Below are 13,968 nucleotides of genomic sequence, written 5' to 3'. Positions count from 1 at the left end.
TTATTGATTCTCATTGTACAAGTCAGACTTCGAGAGATGTAGTAAGTTGCTCAAGATACACAGGTTTTAAAGGGCTGTGCTGGCACCTGAATGGGACGGGTGGGACTGCCTCCAGGTGCACTGCCTCCTTGTGTTTGATTCCATTTAAAAGAAAACGTGCTGTGTATTTGCACACACATATGCGTTCCTGTCTGGAAGGACACACCAGTTAGTGGAGAGTTACTGTTGGCGGTGCTACAAACATTTTATCTTCTTTTTCTTCTCTATATTTTTCTGGGCTTTCTACATTAGATATAATGAATACATATTTCTTGTTAATAAAAACCAACAGTGAAACAAAAAAGAGAGAGGGCACGAGAAAAAGCTGTATTTCTATGCATGTACTTCTAGGAATATCAGAACGAACTTGGATATTCTGAGTTTATTCATTCAACAAAAACTTTCTAAGCTCCTCTGTATACACAAATGACATATTTGTGTGGAAACATGAGACACCGTCTCCAGAAGAAAGTAACTGCTATATCTCCAAAACAATGCCTTAAAGTTTTGTGACAAGGTGACAATTATTGCAATAATGAATTGAGATATTTTATTACTCCTATATTCAGTAAGTCAAAAGTTCTTTTTCTTTTCTCCCTCTCTTCATATATAAAGACAGAAACAAAGCCTGTGGATGACTTGGTCTTGTGGGATGAAGAAAACAAACAGATGCCCAGAGGTGCCTAAAGATTGACTTCTTGCTTCTCCTCCACGGATGAGCACCTTGGATGGTGTAGATTAAGTTCAGGAACAAACAGCAGACAGCTGCCGTAACAGCGTACTGCCTACTTGTAAATGGAGCAAATGGGAAGGAGTCGCAACTCTGAGGACTGGGTCAGCCTTAGGGCCATAGCTCAGGACTGCTGGCCAAGAGTCAACGGATGGGAAAGCAGAATGGACACCTGTTCCTCAGCTCTGGATGCTGCTCAGCCCTACAAAGACCCCAGCAAGTGTCCCTAAATGTCCAGGCCTCTGGCAGGAACACATTACCTTTTTCTAATACCATTGACTCTGTTGTCCTTTATATCTTATGCGACTAAGGGGCAGCATGAAACTCTGAAGTCCAATGAACCCAGGATGAAACTTGCTTCTGTCACCCATTGCTTGTGTGACCTCTGGGCAAATTAATTATCCTCTTAGATTTTAGCTTCATCCTCTGAATAAAATGAATGAATGGCTCTCTCATGGGATTTAAGAATTAAATGAGATAGTAGGTACGAACTGCCTGGCACCCAGTGGAACGCAATACATGTGAGTGTCTTTCTTCCTTCAAGTCAGTGAGTGAAAATATTGGTCAGACTCCAAAATTTGTTTTCAAAAATCCCATGTGTGCCCCTTAATTACCCATGAGTGGCCCCTTTTTGTTTTTATTTTATATTTTCTTTGTGTAGTGTGTTTGTGGCTAATGGCTGACTTTGAAGAGACTTCTCTTCCTCATTTTCCAACTAGCAGGAGAAAGAAGTGAGCACAGAAATAAAGGTTTGGGGGACATGGTATACCACCTGTGCAGAACCCCTGTGCTCTTAAGCTGCAGGCTGTGGGGAGGTGGGCCATGCAAAGATAGGACTGTGTGTGGTGTGTGCGTGCGTGCGTGCGTGCGTGCGTGTGTGTGTGTGTGTGTAAGAACCAGTAATGCTTTCCAAACTTCCACCACATCTGGCCAAATGAGGAATTTGTTTCTCCTTCCCTCACAGCCTTTCCCTCCTTGCGGGATTCACCAGGCTGACCAAGAACATCCCTAGCTGTGCTCCTTCCCCACCCCTAGGGAGGGGATGCCCCACGGCACCTCTGGGAGGGGAGGGGCCTACGGATGGAGAGTGTCTCAACTCCTGCCTCCAGGGCCTCCGTGTCAGCTCTTCCTGCCAAGTCTTTGCCAAGGCTCTAGATTCTGGTTGGAAGCCTAAGGGTCTAGCTCAGGGACTTGGGGTAAACGGTATCATTTTTCAGATGGCTCAAAATACTCTTCTCATCTATTTATTAAACACTCCCCAAATAGGCAATAGACCGTGCAATCTAAGAAAGAAAATATATAAAAACCTGTAGATGCGGGGTTTAAAAATCGCATCAGGGATAACCAGGGGAGATCAGCCATCCTGTCAAGGGCGTATTGCTGCAAAGGATTAAGGACTGGGGGGCCTCACACCCGTTCTCCCCTCAGCTAGCACTGGGATACGCCCGTGGCTCCACTGCACAGGCCCCCGCGTCCTGTGGGCCCCTCCCTGGTCTCAACAGCAGCACCATCTCCTCAGACAGTGGAGCAGATCCCAGACAGCCCAGTTCCTCCCCTCTTGCCACACAGCTGCGGCATCCTGCCGCCTCTACCCAGTTCCCTAAGGCTGGCGAGATCCCGGGGAGAAAGCAGATGGGGACCCCGCACATCAGCACTACTTTTACACGCTCCGGGGGTGGGGGTGAAAGAAGTCCCAGCCCGAGGCTGGGTGACGAAGAAGCGGCAGCGAGACGGAGGGGACAGACAGACACCACTGGGGGTCAAGAACCAGGGTCCCGGCCGCACTGCCGGCGGCAGAATCAAGGCCTCCTCGAGACGGGAGCCCCCGAGGAAGCTCTGCCTCGCTGGGTCATTTGTAAAACTGAGGAGGAAGAGGGCGGGGGTGTGGCGGGACAAGCGGGGTTCACGAGGCTTCTTCCAGCACCAACACTCTGTGCTGCGAGGGGGCCCCGGCAGCCCGTAGCCTACCTTCCGGCGGGACCTGGAAGATGCGCATCTCCCGCCCCCCTCCCACCCCTGCTGTCCCACTGACTTCCACATCTCCTTGGTTTCCCCCTGGACCAGTTGCTACTCTGTCCACCCTGTCTTTCCTCCTACCCTCCCATTCTTCCCGTTTCCTTAGTCCTGTTATTGCTTTTCCATCTCCTAGCTATACCCATAAAGACCCTTCAAGGAAGGCAAGATGATTAAATGCCCTTTAGCTCAGGGTCCCTTGTGGGCTCGCACCGTAGAATCATGGCTATTTGAATGGCCCAAGGTAAAGGCAAGTACGCATATGCGTGTGTATGTGGGGTGGGGGTGGGGGTCGTACATGGGGAGGGCTCGAAACCACCGCCACCATTTAAAATATTCTACAAAACAAACAAAAACCACCTACCTTGCTGGCCACCACCAGCTGAACCACTCCAGTAGCTGAGCGAAGAATGGCCACAGCTTCCTCGTGGGAGAGCCCGACTAGTAAGTGACCATTGATTACCAGCAGCTCATCTCCTAAGGACAGTCTGCCATCCCTGAGGAAACGGAGATGGGAAAAAAAATCCCTCGTCAAAACATTCTGGGCTGGAGAAGGGCCACCTTCCTGGAGCTGGGGAGGGCTGTGAGAGGGGACAGTTAAGAATGGGCTAAAGAGGAGAAGGGACAGCTGGAGACAGCTGGGATGGGACTGCTTCATCCTTCTGTCTGCCCAGTTAGGGGAGTGACGGGCTTCACGATTTCAGATGGTCGTTTAGTAACAAAAACCATCTCAAGTTACCACCCTATCCCACATCAACGGCAACGAAACGTCTTCCATCCAAGTGGAGATGTGATAGAGGAACCGAGACCCCAAGGCTTTCGGGGTCATTCTTCTCTCTAGTCCTACCTGCCACCCTGCCCTTGAGGCCGAGTCATCATCTGAGTCTCAGCTGAGCCCCAAAAGAGCGAAGGTAACCTAAGCTCACCAGGGATCCTTCTCTAACCCACGTTCCTCTCTCTTCCTAGGTGACACACCCTTGCCCAGATTTCCTCTGCGGCACCCGTGGCACTACACCATGTGTGTCTGTAACCCCGCCCCCAAGAGTTACAGGGCCTCCAGGGTGAAGTCTCACAATGCCTCCTTCTTCTTTGTGTCCCTACCGCCAAGCTTCATAAGCAGAAGGATGAACAGAAAAATGAACAAAGAAACTGCCTAAGTTACTGCTTGCTGTTGTACGTATCAGACCTGGTGTACCACACAGGCGTACAAACGTGTTCTATTTCTTTATTTCCTTTAAATTAAGTGAACGACCTGGAGTTTCCTTCCCACTGGGCTGGCAGGAGGCCCAGTCGTCACGGGGTCTGCCTGCCCTACAGTGGGTCAAGGGTGGCAGACTGTTACAGAGCACCAGGCAGGTCCCGTCAATCACGGTGGGTTAACAGTGTGGGGCTTCCAACTGAGCCTCCAATGGCCTGGTCTCCCATGATCCCAAAGCAGTCAGAGGCTTTTCATCTCCATCGCTAAATATGGGTTGGGAAATCTGGTGAGGCTGAGAGACCCAAAGCCCAGGATTCCACCATCCCCTCTGAAGGCTTTACATCGGCATCCAGGATTGGCTGGGACCCATGCTTGTCTCCAACACTCCCAGATTCACCCCGCTCTGTTTCTCTCTAATCTATGGACTCTCTCCTCCTTGCTTTGTTTCAATGAATTGACCAAGTTCTCTATCCTCCCCCCCTTACCAGTCCCTCTCTGTGTCCTCTAAGGCATGCATCATAATCTTTTCTATGAATCTAGGTTTTAACAGAAGACAGGAGGCACCAGAGACTCTGAGAGCCTCTGCTTTCTGTTCTTCAAAAATCCCTAAAGCAGAGAAAGGCTAAGAACCCCGGGCTGTTGCTCAGGATGGAAAGAGAATGGAAGAGGAAAACCACAGAGAACAAGCAAACTGGACCGTCAAAGAGGTATGTGGGTGGGCACTCTGGAGGAGAGGGATTCAGGAATACAGGAGAACGTAGTGGTTTGGGCCAGCGTCCCTGGGCTTACTTCTCCACACCACCATCAAGATCACCTCTGTCCCTGTTCCTTTTTAATCCCACATTTCTCATCTCCAGTTATTAACTAGAATGCCCCACATATAAATTAAATACCCAGATACACACACACACACACACACACACACACACACATCTAAGCTAAGGCTGTAAGAAAATGGTGAGACCCACTAGAAATAGCTCACATGGAAAATAGGAAAGAACAGTTCTATATAAGCTCATCTCTGAGCACAGGAATTTCCTAACTGCCAACTTTCCAAAGACAGACTAGAACCTGAAACCTAGGACTGATGGGAAAATGGCTATCTCATGCGAGTTCCTTAAAGCATCCATCATTTGGGAAGTGTAACGATGCTCTTCTGCATACAAACTATCTAAGGTCTTAATCTTTCAATAATTACTGCCACCCGGATAACTGACACCTGCAGTTAATCTTATTTCTACTTGAGTTATCAGGATCGTACTCTCTACTTAGGGGACTGATGAGCATGAAACGCTTTGATAGTTTGTGCCCTGGTCCTCTCTTTGGTATTCTATTCCTCAGACTAAATACTTCGAGCTCCTTCAACTGTGGCTCATGAGATCCATTTCTGAGAGCTCCCTCGGTCTGGAGCAGGCCAATACTGCTCTGGTTTGCCAACTCCCCCTTAGTGTCAGGGTACCTGGACTGAACACTGATTCCAGACTAGATTCACCTCCCTCATCAGTGAAACTCTACCTTTATCCACCTACTGTATATGTATGGACATCCAACATATATACGCGTCCCACTGTGCTCTGCAAACAGTAGACGCCCTATGTATACAGAAGCAATTAGCTACATGGCATTAGCTTACATTTGGGGACGGCTACATCCCTCTAACTCAACATGGACTTCTTCTTTGACATGCTCTGCCTAAGCACTGTCCCTCTTCCTACTTCAGATGACTGTTCAGTTTAAAAAAGAAGCTTTACAGTGTGAATTGTTTTCAGGTCACAAGGAGAAAATTCACATTTATTTTTCCCCCGCCACATCTGCACGGCAGAGACACACATATCTAAGTGTGGATCAAATCTGGATAGACCCGACGAATCCAGACACGGCACACGAACTGTGGTCACATTTAAACCCCATCACTTTCCCAAGTCATCAGCCACAGTCTCATGGGAGTGACGATGTCAGGGATGTGGTGTTCCAATGCGTGGATAAGGAACCACGTGTCACAAACATCCCGAAAGTCAGGAGAAGTAACATTCACTTGACACTCAAACTGGATTAGAAAGAAATCTAATCTTCCTTCATGCTGTGGCAGAGCTGGCAATAGCCCCAGCAATGAACCACTTCCTGTGCTCAGAGGGGTGTTTAATTAGAACCACTGGTGCCCGATCTCCTCCCGTGCTCCAGCATCATCCTTGTAAACTGTAATGCCCAGAGTCCCGGCACCCGGGGGAAGGGAAGGGGGGGGGGAAGACAAGGAGGCAGAGAAAGGGAGAGTTATCTAGTCACCTGTGAGCGGCACCTCCTTCCTTCACTTGGGTGACAACGATAGCGTGAGGTGAGCGCTTTGATCCTCGGCCTCCACTAACCTGAATTCCCAGCCCATCCGATTCTTTAAGCAGCTCCATCTTCCATATCCGGCCAACTTCCTCCTTGGAAGAAAAAGTGAGCAGAATGTGAAGTATCTGGACAGACACGCACCATTGTCAAAGGAGAGGGGACCGGGGAGGTCCAGCCAAGTATTCACTTGTCGACAGATATCGCAGGGGATCACCGATGAGAAAATTCTGTGGGTTGGACCAAAGTCTCGAGCTGGCAGTGCTGCCCAAAACAACCTTCTGTGATAATAGGAGTGTTCTCCTTCTGCACCATCCAAAAGGAGTCACCAGCCACAGGTGGCTACCGAACACTTGAAGTATGGCTGGTGGCAACGGAGACACTGAATTTTTCATTTCATTTCATTTTAATTAAATTTAATTAGCCATCTGTGGCTAGTGGTAATGACATTGGACAGCACAGCAAAAGTGATTTGCGAATTTCCTGACCAGGGTCCTGTTAAGTAAAGCTTTTCTGCCTGGAACCCAGGTACCACTACGTGTGTAAATACTGGCTGTGCCTGGGTTCCTCTTATTTACAACGGCTACTAATTGATAAAGGAGGATGAAAGGAAGACAGAGCTAGGTCTTGGTGCCAGGAGACTTCAACTAGTTTGAGCCAAGCTCTGCCACTTGGTACTTACGAAAGTCACATAAGGCCTGAATACCTCAGTTTCCTTGCCTTTAAAGGGACTTCCCTGGTGGTGCAGTGGATAGGACTCGGTGCTCCCAGTGCAGGGGACCCAGGTTCGATCCCTGGTCAGGGAACTAGATCCCATATGCATGCCACAACTGGGAGCTCGGATGGCGTAGATGGGGAGCTGACGAGCTGCAACTGAGAAGCCCTGGAGCCACAACTAAGGAGCCCGGCTGCTGCAGCTGAGACCTGGTGCAACCAAATAAATATTAGAAAAACCCCAAAACAAACAAAAAAAAACATATAACTCTTTAAAAAAATAATAAAGTGGGGTTAAGTATTAACACTTCCAGGGCTGGTGTTAGGATTAAAGGAGACATTTATGGAAACAGGCAGCAGTGCTCCTGATATCTAGTAGATACATAATAAATGTTGATAGGTAACCACGTATGACTTACACATGCATATCATATATGTTAAAAACATAATATTGAATTGAATCTCAAACTTCTTTAAAATATATGAATGAGATCTTGGGTAGGAGAAACCAAAACAGGAAATTCACCGATGAATTTGTGATCAACTTCTGCACACACTGGTCAGTATACTCTTTTTTTTTTTAAATTAATTAATTTATTTATTTATGGCTGTGCTGGGTGTTCGTTTCTGTGCGAGGGCTTTCTCTAGGTGCGGCAAGCTGGAGCCACTCTTCATCGTGGTGCGCGGGCCTCTCACTATCGCAGCCTCTCTTGTTGCGGAGCACAGGCTCAGTAGTTGTGGCGCACGGGCTTAGTTGCTCCGCGGCATGTGGGATCTTGCCAGACCAAGGCTCGAACCCGTGTCCCCTGCATCGGCAGGCAGACTCTCAACCACAGCGCCACCAGGGAAGCCCCAGTGCACTCTTCAAATGAATTTAAAAATGCTTCAACAACTATAAAAATCTATCCCTTTTACTTTATTTATTTATTTAGGCCACGCCACAGGGCTCGTGGGATCTTAAGTTCCCTGACCAGGGATTGAACCTGCGCCCTCGGCAGGGAAAGCGCGGAGTCCTAACCACTGGACCTCCAGAGAACTGCCAAAGATCTATCCTTTTCAAAAACTAATAAAGGTGTCTAAATCCTCTTGACTGCTAGTAGCTTTTCTGCTCTGGTTTATTCTCCATGTGACTCCGTATTTCACTCCAAGGACACAAACATACACCCACTGCAAAATGTTTGATAATTGGCTGCTCAGAGAAATGAAAGCAAAAGCTTCTAAAGTGATTTATTTGGGAGTCTGACTTTAGGCTCGTCCCAAAGTCCTTGCTGGCTCCAGGTATACAGGTAGGGGTCACAATGCATTCCTCAATCTATAAAAGAAAAGCTATGTGTTTTTCTCGTTCATCGTGAAGGTCCAACGGAACTGTTAAGGTCCAATACAGACAAAGCCAGCATCTCCCTAAAAATAGGCAACCTGCCCATTCAAGCTGCTTGCAAAAGAGGAAAAATGTGAAGCATTTAGAAAATCCGAAATGCATACTGTCAGCAACTAAAATGCAACGGTAAAAAAAAGCAGATGTTGAACGGTCACTAATGTGCAGCAACAGGAACGTCTAGGGAAATTATTGCCAGACAGAGACCTGTGGGGCCCTACACTTCTCCTCACCCAGCGCAGCTCACGGGGGCTCCACGACTCCAACAACATGCCATGGTGCCAGCTGTCTCCTCCATCCACTGACCACAGGTCCACGAAGCCTGTCTGGCCAAATGTAACTGCAGAAGTCACTGGCGTTTCTCCCACAGTAGTTCATGAACTTGTCAACGATCCCTACACCACCCCATCGTCTCACTTTGGACTCCCTGGGTTTTGGTTGGTTGCCTCTGACCTCTGGAACACCTTTCTCTCTTTCCCATTCAGAAACAGCCTGCCTGGCCTTCAGAGTCTCTCACAGCTCCACGACTTCCAAGAAGCCATCCTTGAGAATCAGTGCTACCATGAGATAGCAACCTTCAGTGCTTCCACTACACGAGACCCTGTGGCTATCGGAGGACTCAGAAGAGAACAAAGGCGAGGTGCTCCGGTTAGCTGTTATCCCGACGTGCTGGGCATCCCACACTGGCACATGGGCCAGCCCTGTGGCTGCTTCCCTGGGCCTCACGGTGCAGGTAACAAATGAGAGTCGACGGTGGCTTGACTTTTTTCCTTGGAAGACATGCCATGGCTCCTGTGGTCTTGAAGATGTGAGACAGTGTTCCTCCCTCTCCCAGTACAGAAAATCTGTAGAACTCTTTCCCAAGAACAACACGGACCATTATGAGAGCCCAGAAATAAGAAAACCCCTTTGGTTTTAGCCCAAATTAGTTAAAACCTATCCATCCCTATTACTAGCTACACCACCATTTTCTCCCGTCCTACCCTCCTTTTGCTAAACAGAACATGTTAAGTATGGTTCACAGAGGATGTGACAATACTAGATACAGTTCTTTCTGATTTTTAAATGCTTTAGAAATAGTACTTGTGACAAGAAACATGCAAAACTACATTCATGGGGAAAGAAGGATGGCCTAAATGTTGACCCTGACAGAGGAGTTAAAGACAAGAGCACCCACACGCCCACTCCACACCCCCGCCCCTGCCCAAGACGCACACAACTAGTTAAAAGCAAAACAAAAACAAAACACATCTAATAGAATATGTGTTTACACATACAGCCCCCAACTACACTAGTCTAGAAACAGCTTTTCTTTTATCCAATAATATGATTTTCCCTCGACAACAGAGTAGAAACTATAAGGGGAGAATTCAAAGACAATGATGCAAATTTCCTCACCCTGGAATTTCTTGATCATCTAATGACGGAGCTCTGAGGAACACAAAGAGAGGCAGAAACAGGAAGAGGCAGATGTTATCGGTCTCAATTGTACAATTGTCAGTAGTAAATCTAGCTGCCTACAGCTGAAAGCAGCGTCCAGTTAAAAATAAAATCAGTGTCTAAAGTTTATTAGCCTAAAGCTGGCACTGGCCAAAAACCAACAGGCCAACTTAAAAACAATAAATATCAAGTATATTTCCAACTGCCTCCTTACAATTCCACTTAGGTATCCACTACACACACCAGTAGGGTCAAAACAGTACTCTCCTTCTTTCCCATCTCAGTGGGAATAGCAACATCATCTACTCAAGCTTAAGAGGATATGCAAACCCACAACCCACGAACTGTCTTTGATTTATCCTTCTATTTCCTACACCTAAACCATGAGTGAGATCTAAATGCTCTATTTGCAAAACAGATCCACATTTATCTACCTCTGCTTTTCTTCCCTGACACCACCCTTGTCAAAGCCACCAGCATCTTTAGCTTGGGTTATCACAATGGCCTCCAATCTGGTCTCCCTTTTTATGCTTTACCTCTCACAAACCACTATTATCCATTACGCATCTAGGGTAAATGTTAACAAATATATATATATATCACGATGCACTCAGCTTAAACCTTTCGACAGCTCCCTGCTAGACTTAGAATAAGGTCCGCAATCTCTGCGATGGCGAACACGAACTTTTGTAATCGAGTCCCATCCGTATCCTCCACATCACCTCCTAGTCCTGTCCCCATCACTCACTGTGCTGCAGACTCTCTGCTCCTGGAATATTCTATCATTCCTGCCTTACAGCAGCTGCATGTGCTAGTTCCTCGCCGGAAACATTCTGCCCCCAGATTTTGCAGGGCTGCCCTTTCCTGACACTCAGTCTGTAGCTGAAACATGGCCTCTTTAATGAGGTCTTTTGCCGACAACACCCAATATCAATTTGCCCCCTGCCCATGTTACTGCGGGGCCATCTTTCACGTCACTGTTTTACTTTATTTATCGTACTTATGGTCAGCATCTAACATTCTGATTTATTTTCTTATTTATTGCTTGTGGCCCCTTATACGTGACAAATGCCGCAGGACAGGAACTTTATCTCTCATTTACAAATGGGTTCTCCAGCAGCTAGAACAGTGCCTAGCACATAACAATACTGCATAAATGTCACTGAATTAACAAATAGAGAATGTTTATCCACTAATCCTAGGGTTCTTCAAAGTTATTGAGACTGACGTTAAGAAGTTTACCCAGATGGGAGACCTCCCTGTTTGCCAATGTTCAGCGTGTGAACACAGATCCAGTTGTAGAGATGATTGAGTTCTGAAACAGATCCTGTCTAGACAGAGGGCTTGGGCCTTTGCTTCCTTTTACATTGGCTTAAAGGGCAAAGAGACTTTGTCAGCCTGTTGAGAAAAAGCCAAACCATGCAAAATTGGACGCTACGGACGTCTGTATTAATGTTGTCAGAGTGCTACCCTTTCCTGTAAACCGCCAGTTACTGTGTGAGCTCACATGTGCATCTCTTCACAAAGGCAAACAGAGGGATTTATTTACCAAAACAGGGGTGGTGCATTAAAGGGAGCGGCCTCAGCAGCATTTAAATGACCTCATCTGCTAGAACCCAAAATAAAATTTTACAACAGCATCTTTGCCCCAAATGTGAGAAGACACATCATCCAACTAGAATTTCACTGCAGTAAATGCTCTGGCTCCAGTTGCAGACCTATTTTGAGACTGTTTGCTTATCCCTTCTTACTTAGAATGATCAGTAAGAAATGAAGAAACATGTCATCATAATGTCAGAGTTGAAATCCCGTAGTCATCAGACCAAAATGCTCAGTTTGTAGGTAAGAAAACTGAAGCTTCGAGAAAGGACGTGGCAGCCTGAAGGCCACGGAGCTGGGAAGGGAAGAACCAGGGCTCTCTCAGGCCTGGGGCTGCCCCGTGCCTTCATTAATAAATAGCTACAGAGCACCTACAGGTGCAAGGCGCTGAGCTGGGACCGAGAGAGCAAAGGCTCAGAGGCAAGAGTGAGCATGGCCTTGTGAAAAAAACGAACTCAGCCAAAGACAGGGAGGAAGAAAGCAGTGAGAAATGGGGGCAAAGCGTTAATCAGGAATCAGGTGACGAAAAGGCCTCACATGCTACGTCAAGCCAAGGTATCTGGGTATTACCCCAAGGGCAAAGTGGGCCACCAAATGGGTTAAGCTTTAGCGCCATGCGTGTGTACATGTGCATGCATGCTCGCGCAGTAAGATCTGCTCTTTAGAAAGGTCCCTCTGGTTGCAGTGGGGACAGTGGGTGATGGGATGAAAGTGGGAGCAGTGAGACGGGTGGGAGATTACTGTGACCACCCAGGTGAGAAATGAGGGCAGCCTGGCCCTGACCTAAAGCTGTCGGAGGGAGCACAGAGAAGTGGAGCAGACAGAGATCCTGAAGGGAGCAGCAGTTGACAGGATTGGTGGTTGACAGGATGCGGTGTAAGGGAGAGGGCAGCGTTCCTGCTGACTCCATGATGCCAACTGTCCCAATTTGCCTGGGTGAAGGCGTTTCCCAGGATATGGAGCTGTCAGTGCAAAACCAGGGAAAGTTCTGCACAAACCGGGGCTAGTGGTCACTAGCTGAATCTCAGGTTTCTGGCTTGGGCAGCTTTGTGGATGGTGAGACCTGGAATGTTGGAGCAGGCTTGGTGGTGCGGGAAAGCAATGCATCGAGTTTCAGGCATGATATGAAATATCTAAGATTGGAGACATCCTGTACGTGGTTGGTAGAAAGCTCGAGGGCTCAGGAGAGAGGTGAAGGCAGACAGGCATTTAGGAGACATTACCATGTAGAAGGATATAAGTTCACCCAGAGACCATGGGGACTTCCTAGAAGAGGACCATCCTCCTGCTGCCTCTGCTTGATACAAACATCAGGGACCACCCAGGAGAAGCCCTCAGTGTGATTCTCCTTCTGAGTTTCACATACTTTCCTGCAGGTTCAGACCTGGGGAAGCCTTTCTGAGATCTCTACTGAACCACTTACAGGAAAGAGGTCTGGTACTGCACAGGGTGGATTTTGGGTACTAGGGTAAGACCACAAATGGACCCATAGACACACGCACCAGCTGTGAATAGACTCTCCTGACTGGCAAACGGTAGAATTCTTTTTTTTTTCATTGTTATGTGACTGAGTTTGGTTGTATTCGCTTTCACCATGCAGCATTACAAAAATACACATTATGGATATGTTGCCTTGGATGAGCAATGATCTTTACTAGACAGAGAGGAAGGAATCTTGAACTCGTTTCTAAAATTGCGTATCTATGTCCTAGGAGATCCTTGTGCTTTAGAAGATGGGCCCAACTTTTTAAAAAATTAATCTGTTCGCATGTGTATCATTACGTGTTAATACTTTACAGAAACAAGCCATTTTTTAAAAGGAGATATTTGTTAAAAGGAAATATGTTACCTCTAGGTCCGTTAAGGCAGAACAGAATATAGAAAAAAAGTCTGAGGATTTATTTTCCTGTAAGAAATAAGAGTCTATGAAAAAGAAGCACCTGACAAATAAAAATGGTCTGAATGATTATAAGCCTTGTCTGTAATTTATTAAGTCTTTGTAAATATATTAAATCATTAAGAAAGCAGAAACGGAACAACGCTGACATGTCTAATCTCCCATTATTCAAATGGAATGGAATTTTACCCCAAGGCTTAAGAGGTAAATAGCTAATTTTTGTTTTTCTGGAAATTCCATTTTAGCATGACCTTGGGCTCGTCCTGGAGTAAAAATATAAATCTATTCATACCAAGAACCTAAGCAGACTTCTGTTAGGTCTCTTGGTCCCAGTTTGGGTGATGCCAGGGTGTGGAGGAAAGCTATGAAGGTCTATTTCTTGCCAACCCTAACGATCGCAGGTAAATGCATCTAACGAGGCCATTTCTGGGGTTGAAGAGGGTACCGAAACATCCATGCCTGAGAAGGTGTGCGGCCCATCCTGACTTTCTAAGACCAAAAGTACAATCCAGGGTCAGTCATCAGTCTATAGATTTAAAACAGTTATGAAGAATTCCAGATGGCAAGTCTCTCCTCGCTATAGGCATGGGGTTTCAAAAAAAAAAAAAAAAATCCCCAAGGTAATAGATCAT

The 13,968-nt window shown here is 46.8% G+C and overlaps 1 protein-coding gene across 6 annotated transcripts in view; it reads right to left on the bottom strand.

The window, feature by feature from the left end:
- Nucleotides 1-13,968, bottom strand: part of PDZD2 (PDZ domain containing 2) — a 377,542-nt gene that overhangs the window by 82,572 nt on the left and 281,002 nt on the right. For 5 of the 6 annotated variants that reach the window (XM_060295693.1, XM_060295694.1, XM_060295696.1 and 2 more), the window contains 2 exons: nt 6,264-6,406; nt 3,147-3,279 (listed from right to left, as the gene is read on the bottom strand). In XM_060295693.1, coding sequence (XP_060151676.1) covers nt 3,147-3,279; nt 6,264-6,406 — 276 coding nt within the window. The remainder of the gene's footprint in view (nt 1-3,146; nt 3,280-6,263; nt 6,407-13,968) is intronic. The other variant, XM_060295698.1, reaches the window with a different exon arrangement.

This window comes from Globicephala melas, chromosome 3 (genome assembly GCF_963455315.2).
Source record: "Globicephala melas chromosome 3, mGloMel1.2, whole genome shotgun sequence".
NCBI classification, from domain to species: Eukaryota; Metazoa; Chordata; class Mammalia; order Artiodactyla; family Delphinidae; genus Globicephala; species Globicephala melas.
Note: the sequence above shows the minus strand (reverse complement) of the source record. Positions and strands in the feature narration are given on the sequence as shown.